General features: G+C 45.7%; 1 protein-coding gene across 6 annotated transcripts in view; it reads left to right on the top strand.

Annotated features, from left to right (window-relative positions):
- LOC119372693 (serine/threonine-protein kinase WNK4) overlaps positions 1–18,877 on the top strand; it is a 352,802-nt gene that overhangs the window by 222,515 nt on the left and 111,410 nt on the right. For all 6 annotated transcript variants that reach the window (XM_049419747.1, XM_049419751.1, XM_037643142.2 and 3 more), the window contains 2 exons: positions 6,991–7,103; positions 7,166–7,274. In XM_049419747.1, coding sequence (XP_049275704.1) covers positions 6,991–7,103; positions 7,166–7,274 — 222 coding nt within the window. The remainder of the gene's footprint in view (positions 1–6,990; positions 7,104–7,165; positions 7,275–18,877) is intronic.

The raw sequence follows: 18,877 nt of genomic DNA, 5'->3' as shown, positions 1-18,877 counted from the left end.
TTTTTCCTTGTCGCACCATGGTCCTGTGTCCTGTTCTTTCCGTGTTGTGACAATATGCAGCACTCATAATGTTACGTGCCCAAAAGCAGACAGAATCCTTCCGCGAATCATGGAGGGCTGTCAACGGGAGTCAAAATATTTCTCGTCTGTGCCAAAGCCAGAAGCAGGTGCGCACATTTGCGTTTGCCTCAGTAAGCATTATAGAAGTTACTATTTAGCAAACAGATCTGCGCGTGCGAAACTGTCCCGTCTTTGGATAGCACCACGCGCTAGCGGAGTGTCCGTCACTCGCTACTAGCACTACGCAGCAGCCCTATCAAATAAAGCTGGACCCCTTACCCGTGGTTCGCGTTGAGTCGTGCCCGTGGCGGGTTTTAAGCCAGTGGTAACAGATGAGTTCTTTGCTTGACACAGTTTATTTGTGCCAAAGCGCCACCCGTACGCAGCAACAATATATACGTAAGAACGAAGTGGCAGAGCAGTCCCGCATGACAACATTAAAAAGCAATGAAATGGGAAGCACATGAGATTGAGAACGATAACGCTCGCACTCACCTCTCGTGGCTTTGCAGTCCAGCGCTCAGGCAGTAAGTCACCCACAAAAGGCCAAGCGGCGCGCAGGGGGTGATGGCGGCTGGGTGGCTCCCGACTCGATTGAGCTGCGTTCGTCACGGCTCCCCAAATTGAAAGACAATGAGGTCCTCAAGAAAGCAACGCGCACTCTTTGGGTCTGGATAGGAGTCTCCAGAAAAGGGCAAACAGGGAAACGGGGCATCTCAGCTTCAGCCAGGGAGCAGGGTGCAAAAAGCTGCGGGAGCTGCTCGGTGCCCTCTCTCATGCAACCCCTCTCGCCTCGGCGCATGCAAACGTTGTGTGAAGCTGAGGCGCCGCCGCGCTGAAGACAATGGGTTGCGCATGCAATCCCTCAAAATAAATGTACAGGAGATGTGTGATACTTTTCTCTTACTAGGTAAAACTCATGATAGCTCCCATTGTGCGTGAGTGGCCTCTTCACATCTGCTGTACACAGGGCCGCGTGCATGCGCTCCGACGAGAGCGGAGGACGCAGCGATGCTGCCCTTTCGCTCATTAAAAACCTGGTCACGTGCACATTGTGGGGGTGCTATCACCCCCTGTAAAGTCGTTTGCACCTCATGGCGCACGCGCGTTTCTCGGATAGGCCACAGGTAGGTTAAATGGCTGCCGAGCGAGCAGTGGCGCTCTGCTCGCTCTGCACCTTAGGCCGGTGCGTAGAAAACAGGAGTGACTCTCTTTGGGGTTTCGGTAGCGCCGTTGATGGACGCCTCCCGCGGTGGGTCCGTGGGGGACGATACCGCGGCTCGTTTCCGGCGAGCCCCTCATGGTGTGTCATACATCGGCGATGCCGCATTCGTGGTGCATTGTATGTCTTATGTTGTCGTGTGTATGTTTTCTGTGTATTGCATTGTCATTGTGTAAGCTTACTTAGCGTGTTCTTAGTTGTGCATTAGATTTGGCATGTAAGCTCGTAGTATGTAAAAGAAGAGGTTAATAAATATTAACACGTGTTGGTTTGCCTGACAGCGTCTGCTATCTCCGTGTGTTCCAAGAGCGGTGATCACTCCTCAGACCCCACAACGTCAAGTTGTTTTGCAGCTAAGTCACACACATACTACGCTTGCAACACGAAAACAACTGGATGAGTGGGCTGAACCGCTGCAAACGTCGAACACACCACAGCCGGTGTCACGTGATGTCATTTTTTACGTCACGGAGGCATTCCACTTGATGGCACCACGGCATGTTCTTGAGGCCAACACTGTTGTGTACATTGCTATTTTTCCTTGTTATTTGCTACATGATGGCAGCAAAAGATTACCAACAACTACAATACTCCATGCAAAATTGGAGCGCAGCTGTACATGTGTTTTCATTTTGCCAGTTCCTTGATGTTGGCAGCAGTGACCTTCGGCCTTTACGGCACAAATGGCAGGATTTCCTTGGCAACGGCGCTTAGCTCGTCTTTCGGCAGGCAGCACGCACAGCAAAATTTTCCTTTTTTCAGTGGCACTGATTGCAAATACTATGGGTCCACCTCACAGCCTCATGTGTCATTGCTTTCCTCCTCACCTTTCACTATCTTCTCCGCGTTATCTTTCGCTGTGCTCGTTTAGTCAGTTACGGTGAGCATAGGTCGGCAAAAAAATGGAGCTCACTCAGACTCACTCAAGAAATATATGTTGCTCTGAGGGCTCACTCGGACTCAGACTCACCAAAATTTTCCTCAACTGGACTCACTCAGACTCGCTAAACTTTTTCTCAGCCAAACTCAATCAGACTCAAACTCACCAACATATTACTCAGCCGGACTCACTCAGACTCAGACTCACGACTTCACCTGAGCCTGAGTGAGTCTGAGTGAGTCGACTCATGAGTCTGTTGGCGTAATATCAACTTTTCCGATAATGGTGTCAATCCTCTTTAACGCCCATATCTCATAATCAGTGCTCTACGATTCGCCTTTTGATCTTGTAGCTTCAGATATGAGTTATCATCGTAGATGATATATCATCATTATCATATATCGATCCAGTAAGGACATTTTTATGAAATACACAACTCAAACGAGATATTTTTATGACGAACTTCCCATGAAAGAGCTTGTGGGTAGAGGTCATGGCACCCCTTCCTCTAACTAACGCGTCTCATCAATATTGAGGCGTTGCATGAACGCTAGTCTACTGAGATATGTGTGAATACACTTTAATATAAACGTAAGCTGATATAAGGCTGATAGTAATGCTGAAGATGAGTAGATCGGACAATAAGTCGGCAGCAAAAGGTGGAGCTCACCAGGCTCACTCAAGAAATACATTTTGCGCTTAGGGCTCACTCGGACTCAGACTCCCCGAAACTTTCCTCAACTGGACTCAGTCGGACTCAGACTCACTAAAATTTTCTTCAACTGGACTCACTCGGACTCAAACTCACCAAAATATTACTCACACGGAATCACTCAGACTCACGGCCTCATCTGAGTCTGATTGAGTCTGAGTGAGTTGACTCATGAGTGAGTTTGCCAACCTATGACGATGAGTGATGCTCAACACAGGAACAGGCACCTAAGAGCTGCACTACAAAACTCGCAAATCAGGTATTGGCACAAAGAATTCGGACATTCACGCATAATACAGTCGAAACCCACCATAACAGAATTGCACAACTGCGAAATTTTTGCGACAACTATATATTTTCCTGTCCCCGGCAAAACTCCATAGGATTCATTGCATCACATTTCTTGGCAATGAAATGTTGCTAAACTGAAATCCCACAACAACAAAAATTTACGGGATGTTTCCCCACACTTATCTGCTCACGCAAGGTCAGCATACTTCGAAATACGCTTACTAAATCTTGGAATAACAGAGAGCTGAGCTAGTTGGTAAGTATTCATTCTAAAAGACAGGGCGTGCAAACATGGACACAAAAAAGAAATCAAGACGCCACAAACACCGACTAACTGAAGATTCGCACAGTGGCGGAGGAGAAAGAAGGCACAAAAACTTATCTGCGCATGCCCAGGTAATAGGCGAACCTATCAATCTGACACACGTTGGGGTCCACGTGAAAGATAACTGTTAAGGCATTTGATTACTTCTTTAGGCAAGTTAATCGACAGTTGACTCAGGCATGCGCTACCACTATTATTGATATGCCATGCCTCAATCATTAGACGTGCTTCTTCATTCCTGTGCCGGTACAAAACTGAACATTCATTTAATTTTGGCGAGCACTTACACTCTTGACAATGTAAAGATAGATTAGAAGGTGAGCCTTTGTTAAGCGATCTCTTATGTTCCATTAATGTCTGGTTAACACAGCGGCACGTCTGTCCTACGTAGAAATGGCCACAGCTAAAAGGAACCTGATACACCACACCTGTACGGTAATCAGTAATTTTTTTTTTGTTTTAAGAAAGAAACGTCACTCTGCTTCTTGTCAATCACCTGCTCATTCTTTCTCTGTACTGCTGTACATACCTTACCTAGCTTATTCGCAGCCGTAAAAACAACATTAACGTTGTATCTACTTCCCACTTCCTTCAGCCTGTGAGATATGCAATGATTGTAAGGAATACCTACGACACGTTTCTTCCTATGTATTGCTTTCTGCAACCATGCTCAGATTTAACAAAATGGACTTCTTTAAATGTTCAGTGACAGTGGCCACTGCAACGCGAGGATAACCTACTTCTAAATGATAAATGATGTGTAACCTGTGTGTTAAAGCTGGCACTCATTTTTTTTTGTGCTCACATGACTTGGTGCGGGGTGACTCAAGGCATGACATGGCTATACCATTTTTTACAACCTTAGAATGCTTCAACAAGAAGTTTACCAGCAGTTTTGAAGATCTAGGAGAATACTGCCAGCATACGGGGTTCTTCTTAAATGTTAAGGAAATGTCTAAAAATTGTATTCCATTATTCTGAGGCAATTCTTTGGTTAGGTTCAGCCCTCCTGCATTAAATTCAAATTTTTCACTGTTTTTCGCATTTCAAATGTGCTGTATGATGTGGCAATACTTCTTCTATCTGGTGACCTGGTGGGATCACAAGAGATTTTCACATTGCCAGCTGAGCTAAACCACAGGCCAAAATGCATTTTTAATTTCTGTGTAGCAATAGAATTGACATTTGGGCAAGTTGAAATTGGTTATGCATTTTTGAAATGGGCAGCGCAAAAACAAGGACACAAGAAGTACAACACACCACACAGTGCCTTCTCACAACTAACTTTATTAGAAAGAATACTCACTTCTTAAACCATGACTGTATGTACTATTTGTTTGTATATGGTGTATATGTGATCATTGTATATACCATAATCACCCGACACCTGGAGTAGCAAGCCAGGCGACAAACCAGGCTAACCTCTCCGGGCATTTCATTAAAGAATCTTATCTATCATGACCACGTACCACAAACACATGTGCTCCTGCAAAGGTCAGTTAAGGTTACAAAATATTAACACAATGCTCACATGCACGTTTTTTTTTTATGTAATGAAACGATTCAGTAAAGAAATTTCATTGCCATGCAGCGCTATTGAGGGCATGCTCACACCTAGATTGCCTTTTTTGTTGATGTAGTATCTCTGGTAGCCTGGAAACTTACAAGCATAGCAATACCTTTAGTAGCCTGATTGTTATGCTTGTAAGTTTCCTGTGTCTGTGTCGAGGGCATGGTGACTCGTGCTTGAATTGCTATGTCTTAGACATGGGGTGTGCGCCTATGAGCTCGAATGATCGGTACCATTCAGCGCGCGGAATTGCAGTCTGGATTCAACATAGTTCCTCTGTAATGCGCATAATCGAAGTGGTCTGAAATGCAGTCGGTGAGTTTCCGTGATGGTGCTTTCTTTCGTCTGTTTTTTCCTGCGTTCATTTTATTGGCTACGCGGGTCTTTGGACGTTAAGTTTTAAGTTTTGAACATTGAGGAATTTAAATGGTTGTAAGCACCTCGCATCGCACGTCTGAGGCGAAAACGCAAGGAGCGCGCACATCTGCCAGCAGAGGAGCATGCGAGCATCTGTTGATGGTTTTGGGGCCCTTCAGTCTGGCATTTTGGGTTTCCACCACGAAATTTTCCGACCAACAAGAACTATTGAGTTCGCTGTAAAACATTTCATTCCAACACCCTGAGTTTTTAACGGGACAGTCTCAAAGGTTGAGGAAACCATGCATGAAGATTACGCTGGACGCTCTCTGCATTTTGGTTCCTGAGGTTTTCCTAAGCACCATCCTCAGGATTTGAGCAGAAAGTTGCGATATTAGAAGGTGTGTGCATGGTGGATGCTGCATATGCTGACAAAAGACCACAAACGGTGATGAATTGATTTTCCCGAAAAATTTCTTCACTGTTATGCGGACAAAAAGGACAGTTTCTTGTACTCAATTTTCACAGCTTACAAAACATGGCCACTTCACTGCACAGCTGGAACAAAACAACACCAGGAGCAGCATCCCTCTTCGGCCAAGCTGCAAAAATTGAAACAAACACAGCCTGCTGGTATAGTCACGGCAGCTGTGTTTTGGTACCGGAAGGGAGTGCTGTTGACCAACTTTCTGCCTGATGGGACGACAATAAATGCTTACAGGTGCTCTTAAATACCGAAAAAACTCAGAAGGGCAATTCAGAAAAGGAATGTTGACCATGAACGTAAGCGTTCTCCTCAACAACGTCCGCTCACAAGTCACCCTTAAAATTATTGAACTCGTGCAAAATTTTGGTTGAAACATTATCACCCACCCACCAATACGGTCTAGACTTGGCACCACCATTTTTCCTTGACTGAAGGAACATTTGTCTGGACGATGGTCCTGCTCTTATGACGAGGTGAAGGAGGAGGTTAAACTCTTTCTGAAGGACGTAGTGGTGAGCTGGCATGACAGGGCATTATAGAAATACCACAGCATCCACAAAAGTGCATGAACCGAAATGGCGATTATGTAAGAGAATAAAGCAATCTTGATCCTTTAAAATGATGTAACTAATATAGTGAATGAATGGTTGTCTCTTACCCAAAAGTATAGCAGACCTTATTTCTGGTATTGCCCTCGTAATTTAGCACACACATTTCTCAGCTTTCCTGGAAGCTGTGGCAGGGGCTCTCTTACAATACCATGTCAGAGGACCATTGAACAGAAATAGCAGTTCAAATCAGTGCCGACTACTTAGCAAAGGACCTTGAAGCTTGCAGCCAGAATGTGTTTTAATAAAACATTGATTGGAATAAACATCTCTGGCTATCAACGTGTGCTTTCTTGATCGTATTGCTCAATGCTCTGCGGTTCTCCGCTCTCGAGGAATTGTTGCCGAACACCGAGAGTGTATCTGTGATTCCTTAGTGCAATATTCGTGGCACAGCATAAGTAGTCTCTTGCATTGCACTGAGCTGACGTGTGAACAAAAGGATGATTAGCCTTGTGGTGCATGTAATGTGTCCTAGGGGGAAGCGCGGCCAGCAGCAGCAGCAGCAGCAGCAGCAGCAGACGCAGCCACACCCCACACCACCCCGCACGCATTGAGCAGCGAGAACAGCTTCTCTGAGCCAGAGCCTGGGTGAGTGTCTTTGGCCTTGATGAACTCCGTGGCAGTGACTGATGATGGGCTTGCTCCTACAGAGGCGCACTTCCCCAACAAGCGTACACCGTTGTCTCAGATCTGGGCCACTTGCAGCAGAAGTTGGTGGAGCTGACCACCCCATGCACTCACTCAGCCACAGACACTGGGGTATGTCCTCATCGTTTCTTTTATTGCGATAGCAATTATATGGACAGTCTCGGCTGGATTTTGCCGTCGCTGTTGCCGTCATGCACTGTATATCTATAAGTATGTATATATATATAAAAGCCCCAAAGAAAAATAATTCAGAAAAATGCTTCCGAAGCGCGGAATCGAGCCAGGGACCTCTTGCTCCGCAACGAGTGGCGCTAACCACTACGCCACGGAACGCAGGTCCTCCACGTAGCTAACGGCGAGCGTTATATACACACCCTTTACCGCTGGACGGACTCAGAGACGGTCGGCGCTTATAAGCGTTTCTTCATTACCAGCGAGATGGCGCTAGGAGCGCGACGGGCGCATTTAAAAGTCGTCGGCAAACTCGCTCGCTTCTTATATTTGCGCGGCGAGAACCTTGGCCTTCCGCTGTCTTCTTGCGCGATTTTCTCATGGTGAGGGCAAGAGGGATGTTTCAATCTTTCACCGTGATGTCCGCGCTCATGTTACGGAGCGTACAAAAGTCACTCGAAATCAAGAGACGCCGCTAAACGAACAAACAGAAGATGAGCGCGAACTATCAAGTGTCACAGCTCGACACTCGAAGCACGCTAGTTTCCTTCGCTGCTTCGGCCGCCTTTGCAACAGGAGGGCTGTTCAAACTGAGAGTATCCACTGGCGAGCCTCACTTCGTATAGCATTAGTTTCTTGCTATCGCATTCATTGCTTCGCCCTTACGGCGAAACTGTGATTTTTTTTGGTATCACCGTTAACTGCCCATATAAAAAAGTCCATTAAGTTGAAATTTGACCTTTTACGTTAAATATAGTTGACAAATGATTCTTTTTACATGGTGAGGGCCACAGGAATGTTTGAATAAGGGGGCAGTACAATAAAGCCTCATTAATTTGGATTTTCATGCGACTGGAAAATGCTCATAACACTACTAATACAATTTTATTTCCTGCACGAATACACAAATTCTGTTCTTATTTTGCATTAGATCAGTGTAAATGCCTCAATACTCGCCCTCTGGCGACTTCCTTCACATAGTGGCCACGGTGCATGACTCAATTCATTCGAAACATGCTCCGCACCCCTTTCATGCCACATACTGCCGCCACCAATACCACCACACTCACTTGAAGATAATTTCTTCACAGGCTCTGCCATCAGCAACACATTGCTCTTATACAGTATTGTGATGTAGCAGTCAAGCTTTATAGTACGCTATAAACTCATTACAACAGACCTTCATAGTGAAGAGGATTTTGGTCTGTTGTAAAGGGAGTATGTAAAATCCAAGTACTGTTACAACAGACCTTTATGTAAACACCGAATGGGTCCGTTATAACCAGAGAGAATTAAGAGTAAAAAACGCGGTCAAAGAACTGAAGCTACATCATCATCATCATCAGCCTGTCTACGCCCACTGCAGGGCAAAGGCCTCTCCCATGTTCCGCCAATCAACCCGGTCCTGTGCTTTCTGCTGCCACGTTATACCTACAAACTTCTTAATCTCACCTACCCACCTAATTTTCTGTCTCCCCCTCACGCGTTTGCCATCTCTTGGAATCCAGTCAGTTACCCTTAATGACCACCGGTTATCCTGCCGACGTGCTACGTGCCCGGCCCGTATCCATTTCTTCATGATTTCAGCTATGATATCCTTAACCCCCGTTTGTTCCCTGACCAACTCTGCTCTCTTCCTATCTCTTAAGGTTACACCTATCATTTTTCTTTCCATCGCTCGCTGCGTCGTCCTCAATTTAAGTTGAACCCTCTTTGTAAGTCTCCAGGTTTCTGCTCCGTAGGTAAGTACTGGTAAGATGCAGCTGTTATATACCTTCCTCTTGAGAGATAGTGGTAGACTACCATTCATGATTTGATAATGCTTGCTGAATGAGCCCCATCCCATCCTTATTCTTCTAGTTATTTCACTCTCATGGTTCGGCTCCGCGGTTACTACCTGTCCTAAGTAGACATACTCCTTTACAACTTCCAGTGTCTCGCCACCTATCGCAAAGCGCTGTTCTCTGCCAAGATTGTTCCACATTACTTTAGTTTTATGCATATTAATTTTCAGACCTACTCTTCTACTTTTCGTATCCAGTTCAGTAATCATGAGCTGTAATTCGTCTCGCACGTTACTCATCAATGCAATGTCATTGCTTCCCCCCCAAAAAAGGGGGTTGGAAGCTACATAGAAGTCTGTAAAAAATTTGTTGCACCTGCCGAGGTTGCAAGAATTAATTCGGAAATCGCAAACAAAAAAAAAAAACAGAACAGAACAGCGTTTTTAAAAAAATTATAGCTCCGCAACGGCGCAACCGGGCACCGCCATTCTGGGCTCGTCGGAAAGAGCATTTCTCTGTATTCAAATTCCCCGCTTCAGCTAGCTCCTCCATTCAGAAACAAGTATACAAAAAGCAAACGTTTGACGTTCGTTTCGAGGCCTCCGATTGGCTGCTTCTGCCATGTTGCTCCAGCATGTCTCGCCATTGGACCGATGCTCGCTCCGGGAGAGCGTCATCTGCTGCTTGCGCGTCACGAGGTCATGGCTGTCGAAAATCGCGCTACTTACGTGACGCGTTCGCACTCGTTCTGGTTCACGGGTCGGCGATAATTTAGAATATAATTACGCTTTACTTTGGCAGCTTCAAGCGGAAGCTCAATCATACGCTTGCTATGTTACTCTATGGCACAATCGTCAGATTATGATATCGCGCCGCACTCGTCACGAACATCGCAGTCGCATGTCTCGGACTCGTCGCACGTCTCGGACTCGTCGCACGTCTCGGACTCGTCGCACCTGCGGTTTGGGGTTCTGCTCACCAGCACTTTGTACCTCGTGACAAAGACCATCTGGGGACAACTCTTTGTACTCGCGATCGAGCATGACGTACTTTGAAACATCGGGCACCGCGGCTACACACATCGCAACCGAGCTTTCTGCTCGAAGTCGTGGCTAGGCCTAACTATGCTCACGGTGCCCATGTACGAGACGAATCCGAACTTTGCGGGCAAGAACAGTGAAGAAGCCGCAATGTGCTCCATCGCAAGCAACGAATCACATCGCCCGCTGGCTCCTCAGAACCACGGATGGGCATTTACTCTTCGGCAGCGTACCCCCCTGCCAAGCTCACCGTGCAGCGACCGCTCGGAGCAGCGATGGCAGCGGCTAGCAATTTCGCGCGTCGGCACCCCAAAATGCAAAACCAAGCACACTGCGCGCCGATTTTTTGTTGCTGTCGTTAGGCATAACTGATCATTGATAGACTGGAGATCGGCGACCTTCATTCTTAAATTGGTACGTCTATATCCGCGGTGCACTGTTCCCATCCCGAAAGTATGCCAAGCGATGTTTGAAGTCAGAAGTTATTGAATTCAGAATGTCCGTGGTAGAGAATTTCACTGTAAAGGGGTCCTGACCACCTTGCTGGCCTCACATTTTAGTCAATTACATCCGAATGTTCGTTGTGCCAGAATCCGTTGTAAACGAAGCTCAATCAATGGAACAGACAGGGAGGTTCGCATAACGCCGCAAATTGGTCTGTAGTATCTAGATGTCTTTTGTAAGCAGATTCGTTGTAACGAGGCTATACTGTATTTGAGTTTTGTGACATTGCGCACACTTTGATTGTACTGAGTCGAAACGAAACTACTGAGTGCCGCACCTGCTTCTGAAGAAACCGTCGTTGCTACGACGCGATCATAGGCACCATTCACAGAGTTCTGGAGGCATGCAACATAAACGAAACTGCCGTTTGTCGCAGCTGCTGCAAATGAAACCGCAGTCAGTGCTGTCAAAGTGATCATCGATAACACCCAGGCAGTTCAAGTGTGCCAATATTTTGCCACAGCCATTGAAGCCTTGGTCGCCAACAATGTAATGGACGGCAACCACGCTTTTCTGAGGTCCTGCAATGAACGCGCTGTCACGTGGGGTGGTAAATGTGCATGGGCATAAAGCATTCAGGCTTTTTAACCATACGGTTCGTGGTTTCTCTCTTTTGGGTCACACCTTTGCAGCGCTCAACACGCTCCAAGGATCATCTGAACAATCAGGGTTGTGGTCAACTATAATAGATTTATTTATTTATCTATTTATTTTTTATTTATTTATTTGTACTGTTAGCCAAAGGCTGATACAGGGTGGAGTAATGAAATACATTTCACACATCGTTGATGACACAGTGAAATCACGACAAACAACACTGCTGGCAGTTTTAAACAAACCTACACCATACAGACCATACAAATCGTAGTTAAAACAAATGATGAATCTAACTAAAAGTACAATGCGCAAATTAATTCAAGTTTTACACTCTTGTGACCAACGAAGAGCATACAGCAACACAACTGTGAACACTACACTCAACTTAAGCTGTACCATAGGCATCAAAATATTCCATAGTCAAGAACTTTTTCAACATCACGTACAATTGTTTAAAATCATGTAAAAGCATACATGTCGCTTCTCACTGAAAAAAAGGGAAGGTAATAACGCTTAAATATAGTTACACGGAGAAATAATAGGCCAATACCATTTTTTCAAATTCTTCTGAAGAATCAATTTTGGTTATGCTATGGGGTAGTGCGTTCCACTCTTCAATCGTTTTCGGAAAGAGGGAGTATTTGAAGGTGTCAACTTTTGTAGGTATGGGTGCAAATTGGTCCTGATCGCTAGATCTAACAGACCGTGAAATACATGACATTCTGTTTTGTATGTATCTGTGGCGGTTAAAGTTAAAGCAGTTGTGTTTCATTAAAGGGGCCATGACATGGTCGCCCAAAGATTTATGGTTTTCAACGAAAATTAGAAGTAGAGGGTCTATTATGCCTATACAGATTTCAAAAGTGGGCCGTAAAAGAATATTTCAGTGCAAAACAAGCCCTAGAAGTCGCCGGCTGCAAATTCTGCCCACCGCTGGCGACCGCTATTTTGTCATGGTGCGTGTGACGTCATGTGCAGCACGGAACGGATCCGTCGTCTTCTACAAAAGTTTGAGCCACTGCAAATCCTTCGATTTCAGTGCCAAGCTGAAGAAAGCTAAAATATCTCAATATCACGTGCAGCTGACCACGGAACAATATCGTTCGCCGCAATGCAGACGCTTGCACAGCTAGCTGCTTGTTACGTCACGGCTCGTGAGTGCACCAATGTTGCCTGACTCTCGGGCCGCTCGCATGTTTATAAAAATATTTGATTATAAATTAAGTGCTCGACCAAATGCGCTAAAATTTCGCCAGCTTATTTGTGAATGCACAAGGATTAATCCACATAACACAGATTCTGGTCGAAAATTGGGTGTCATGGCCCCTTTAAGTGAATGAATTTTAATCTAGCTACTTTACGCCGCAATGAAAGCTCAGGCAAGTTTAGTTGAGTGAGCATTTCAGTAACTGAATATGTGTACCTATATTTCGACATAATAAATCTTGCTGCACGTCTCTGTATTTTTTTCAGTTTTCTTTATTTCATTCTTTCTATGTGGATCCCATATTATGCTACCGTATTCTAGTGCGGGGCGTATCAAAGTCAGATATGCGGTTTATTTAACATCTCGGGAAACAAATTTCAGCTTACGTCTGAGTGACCAAAGTTTAACCTCTGCGGCATTACATAAGTCAGTAATATGCTTTTTCCAAGATGAGTCATTTGATATCATAATCCTTAAATACTTAAAGTGCCTCACTTGCGTTAATGGCTTACCGTCTAACATATAATTAAAAACTAACACAAAATAAACAGGTCCTAATACCGACCCCTGAGGGACGCCGGATGTTGTTACATTTAAACTTTTTGATTTCTTCCCTTTCACCTCCACGTATTGTGTCCTATTAGTTAGATATGATTGAATCCACTTAACTATATTTAAATTAACTCCGAGATCAAGTAGTTTACCAAGTAGGTACGAGTGGAAAACGCGATCGAACGCTTTCGATAGGTCCTTAAGCAGATTTCTTCCATCTGACCTTTTTCGTTAATTATCTCAGTAAAATCGTGCACTCTTTCTGCAAGTTGGGTTATTGTGGACAAGTGGCTCCTAAATCCATGCTGGTCAGAATTAAACTTGTTTGAGCTTTCGAGATAACTAAACAAGCTTTTTAATAGTACACTCAGGCCTCGTTATAACGAAGTCACATTGTACACGAAAATAACTTCGTTATATCCGAAAATTCGTTATAAAGGTATATCCCTAACACTGTATGTATTGCAAGACTATTTCTCACTTACTTCGTTATAACCGATATTTCGTTATATCCGTGTTCTTTATATCAAGGTTTCAGTGTATATGCTCAAATATTTTACAGCATGCACATGTAATGGATATTGGTCTATAATTTTGTACTTTATATTTATCACTGGCATGGGACGCTACATCTATGCGCAGCGGTGAGTGCACGACGCTTTGCTAAAGCTTTCAAATACAACCTGTAAAGCTGCAAAGTCGAAGCAAACCAAGAGACAGCCTCTTTGAGTGACAAAGGCATTGCTTGAGTGCTTTGCAACGCATCCCACTGCCCACGCCTCGCGATGAACGAAACTGCAACTGTAGAAAAAGATCCGTAGGCAGATCCTGTACTTCCCATCATTCCCATGGTGGTTGAACGATCACAGTGCCAGTTTCCTTTCTAGGTTACTGTATGAAACTCTATGGTATCAAGTATATTAATTGGGCTCAGGCTCGACTCAGTCAGTAGTAATTAGTATCTTTCCGAGCTTGGATTCACTAGCCTCATTGGCATTTCAATTTAGATTGCTTGTATTTATCGGGATTAATTAGTTTAGCTTAATCAGACTTAATTATGCTAGGCTTACTTAGGAAATATCATGCTCAGCTATGTTTAATTAGCATAATTATGCTACATGACACTCAAGTATCTTGGTTGGGTATGGTTCAATCACACACAACCTAGTTAGATTTAATTAGCACTAATAACACTTAGATAGGCTTAATTAGGATTGACTCGGACAATAGTAATTAATATCTTCTGAGCTGGCTTCACTAGCCCCATTGGGAATTTGACTGATTGCCTGCTTTCTGTGGCTCATACCTGTTCCTGATAATGATAGTTTTCTGGTGATGCGAACCGGCATAACGAAAAGCTGAACACCTCAACTGTAAAAATGCGATGCCATCTGGTACAACTGTTGTCTGCTGCACTGCTACTTCACACCCACATGTCTGCACCAACCGAGCTGCACCGCAGCTGAGAGGCAGCAGAAAAATCATAAATTAGTGCTGCAATTTTCTCGCGCCTTTTCTTACGAATGGTAATGTGCAGTACTTCGTGAACTGTTCAGGCGCATCGTACGGACCCTGTGTAGCAGCCGCCTGCAGCCCCTTTGTTGCGAAATGAAATTCACGAAGTTCAAAAAAGGTTCAGCTGTCCCACTCTACCACCTTGGGCCTTTAGGCTGACCAATCCAGATCCGCTTGCGAAGTTCGCGACACATTCTTTTATCTGAAACAAAGGCAAAACACAACAATAAACAAAGCCACAAGCACGTTCGAAGCCGCAAGCACAAAGATTTGGCAAATCCATGTACAGTGAAACCTCGTTAATACGTACCTGCCGGGAACGCGGCATAACTACAGTGAAACGCGTTAATCCGTACCTGCTTTAAACGTACTAACAGTTAAAACGTAGTTGCGACGAATCTCCAACCGAGTCTCATAGAGATTAATGCATTCGCTGACCGCTTAAGCCGTAGTGGTTCGTCATATGCCTACCGGTTAGCGCGTACCGTGATAACTTTTTCTGCCATAAATGTTTACGGCGCCGCTGATCTTGCCAACGCGAAAGTGTGCTGCAAAAGGTCTTCTATCTTTTCTATAATCGCAGAGATCTGTCGATCAATGATTCCAACTTCCGCGCAATTGCGGCGATGCCTCTGCGAATAAGCATCAGGAAAGAACCAAGGCGTGATGGTGGCCGCCGACGATCACACCACTATGACTTATCGCCGGCAACCCTATCACCTTCAGCTATCTGCTCGGGCACGCATGTGGTGTAGCGCTACCTTATAAACCTACTGCATGATTTTAATAGGCGACAACCTGAGCACGCTGGGCCGCCGATCACTGTCGCCTCGTTGTGCGGGACGGCGTTGAAGTGCGCGCCACTTTGCAGAAACGAAAGTAGCTTACTGTTGCTGAGTTTAGTGTCGCGGGTGGCAAGAAACCTCACTGCGTTGACAATTTCACGCCAAGCACGCGTACGGTACAGCAAGCGTAGCGCTGTTGTAACCATAGCATTTGTTAGACGGACGCCTAAACTTGCCTCCGTCCGCTACCCAGAGCGCTAGGGCACGTGGAGATGCGGTGTGCACATCGCTTGCAGAAAGCTTGTCGTTGCTGCGATAAACCAACTAGCTAATCGCCGCATCTGTGCGCGGTCTTGAGTGGACTGGTTGCGAAGAACATTCACACGGCAAGTGCGCGCGTACAGTACAACAAGTGGCTCCGCACCGCAGTGACGGCGTGAGCCAAGTAGGCGACGCGCTGCACGCAACTAGCCAGGGACGATCGGCTCCACGTGGCTGTACCGTGTTTCAATGAAACTTTTCACTTTTCGTTTAGTGGCAAATCGCGATGCAGATTCGTACACATGTATTGCGGAGAGCCGATACTGTCCGTTCTGTTGCTATGTCAGCCGCTGCGTATAGCGGACCCTGCAATAGTTTCGCCTTGGCATCTCCACCGCGTGCTACAGGGCGGTCGTACGAGAGAGACAGAATCTTTTCTGCACAAAAAGAAAGAAAAGCCGTTGTGGTGGGTAAATGAGGCAATATCTGCTGTGGTACTGGATTTATTTCTATGTTGGCGGTGATGGCGCACGTCAGGAGACGTAAATTTGTACTTGCTGGTTAATGCATAGTACCGTTTAGTGCATAGTTATGCCGCATTCCCGTCAGGTGCATATTAACGAAGTTTCACGTACGCACTAAATGGTAGTATGCATTAACCACCAAGTAAAAATTTGCATCTCCTGACATGCGGCATCACCGCCAACAAAGAAATACAGTGCCACAGCAAATATTGCCTGAAGTACCCATCATGAAGCCTTTTCTTTTTTTGACAAGTGCAGAAAAGATAATGGCTCTCTCGCACGATCGTCTGATGGCGCACGGTGGTTATGCCAAGGAGCACTTTGAAACTATTACAGAATCCAGGATACGCAGCGACTGACATACCAATAGGACGGACAGTATCAACTTTGTGCGATACGTGTATACGCGTCTGTACCGCAATCTGCTACTAAGCGAAAACTGGCGCAGTTTCATTCAAATGTGGTATCGCCGCGTGGAGCTGATCGTCACCTGGCTAGTTGCGTGCAGCACATCGCCTACTCGGCTCACGCCATCACTGTCAGGCCACTTGCTGCACTGTATGCGCATTTTCCATAGGAGTGATCTTCGTTCCTGCTCCGCTCCAGACTGCACAGATGTTGCGAGTAGCTTGTTGGGTTAACACAGCAATTACAAGCTTCCTGCAAGTGATGCGCACTTCATGATTCTGTAGTGCTCCTGGCAGCGGATGGAGGCACGTTCTGGTTGCCGCCTAATAAAAGCATCGCAGTATGGTTACAAGAGCACTATGCTTGTTGTGCCGTACATGTCTGTTTAGTGTAATAGCGTCAATGCAGCGAGATTTCTTGGTGCCCGGGACCCGCAACGCTCAACTCCACAACAGTGAGCTGCTTTCGTTTCTACAAAGTGGCGCGTGCTGGAATACAGTCCCGCACACAGAGGCAGCAGCGATCAGCGGCCCAGTGCATTTGTATTGCCGCCTATTAAAAGCGTGCAGTAGGCTTAAAGCAGCGCTGTGCCAGACGTGCGCCCGAGCGGACAGCCGTAGATACTTATTGTGACAAGGTTGTCTGCAGTAAGTCATAAGGCGCGTTCGTCGGTGGTCGCCACCTCGACTTTGTTCGTTCCCGATGCTTACCTGCAAAGGCATCGCCGCAATCACGCGGAAGTCAAAATCATCTATCGACTGATCTCTGCGCTTCTCGAAAAGACGGAAAACCTTTTGCGGCACATTGTGGCGTCACCAAGTTCAGTGGCACAGTAAACTTTTATGGCACAAAAAGTTATCGCGGTACGCACTAACCGGTAGGCATAGGATGAAGCACTACGGCTTAATCAGTCAGTGAATGCATTAGGCTCTATGAGACTCTGTCGGGGATTCATCGCAACTACATTTTAACCGTTAGTATGTTTAAAGCGGGTACGTATTAACCAGGTTTGACTGTACTTCCCATCATTTTCATGGCGGCTGTACGATAACAGCGCCGGAGTTCCCTCTAGTAAATAATGTAAGAAACTCTATGGCTGGTGGTGTGACTTGGACACCTTCTAGTGCTACCCAATCATATACCATATTTATTCAAATATAAGGCAGTCACGATTATGAGGTGAGGGGGGAGTTGAAGGACCCAAGAAAAATAAAAGAAGTTTGCACACTAATATGAGGCTAGAGATCCCGCCAGAAAATTTATTTGAATTCCCACCTTTAAAGTGCACAAAATTAAGCTGTGTAACCACATAATCATGCACCATCATCATCTGAAGCCTCACTGCTCTCTTTGTCGCTTCTGCATTCCCAAAGTTCACCGTTGTCGGTGCCGTCCAGCGAGTTTGCAATGCAGCACTTCTTGAAAGAAGCTGCCACCATTGCATTGGGTGTAGCTGCCCAAACGTCGACTATCCAGCGAGCCACCAGAGATGGAGATGCACGCTTCAAATGCCTCGATGGTGTCAAGGCCGTATCGTTGGAGGCCATCCACTCGTTGTAGAGGCGTCTCACGTGGTCCTTAAAAGGCGTGTTCACACATCCAGTGGCTGTAGCTGACTCGGGTGCTGCTTACGGGGTAAAAGGAGTTGCACGGTGAGAAGCGGTGCTGCCTTTGCGGCAGCCAGTGGGACATGTCGAGCCGCAGCACATGCGTTCGGAGTACACGCATGCGCCATAAACTGCTACGCTCGAACACGAACTGCTCTCGCGCTCACTGTTTCCAGCATGTGTTGTCACATGTGTATATGGCTTCATATTCGCTGCAGATAGAAAAATACCACGTTACCATTGCGTGATTAGACACTCCGACCGGTAAGCTTTCCATTGCACTAAGGAAAATAAATACCATAAAAATTGGTTGTCGGCCCCTTTAAAATATTTTTGATGAACTGTCCAAATTTGGATTGTATGCAGCACCAAGAAAATTATTCAAAATAGTAATTGCAGTACCATGAATCTTTTCCCCATATGCATTGTTTTCTAGTACTGAGGTTCTTCAACTTGCTGTCCTTAGGGGGAACCTCAACATTTTTTCCAGAGTGGTGCAGAACCCCCAGCTCTTTTTTCCACCCATGTGCTCTTAGCATACAAAAAAAAGGGGGGGCATGAAATAGGTGGAAGCGAGAAGGTTTCTAAATTTGAGTATTACCACTGCTGCATCAGCATGTCTTGAATCTCACCAGCTATCACTGTGGATGCGAAACTGATGATAATGCGCACATAGAAAGGCTATTAGGGGCGAAGCTCCTTAAGGCGGCACCCGTTCGTCCCTCGTAGTCGTAGTCGTAGTCGTAGTCGTAGTGCGTA

Source organism: Rhipicephalus sanguineus, chromosome 10 (assembly GCF_013339695.2).
Source record: "Rhipicephalus sanguineus isolate Rsan-2018 chromosome 10, BIME_Rsan_1.4, whole genome shotgun sequence".
In the NCBI taxonomy this organism is placed as follows: Eukaryota; Metazoa; Arthropoda; class Arachnida; order Ixodida; family Ixodidae; genus Rhipicephalus; species Rhipicephalus sanguineus.
This window is presented reverse-complemented; position numbering and strand designations above follow the sequence as displayed.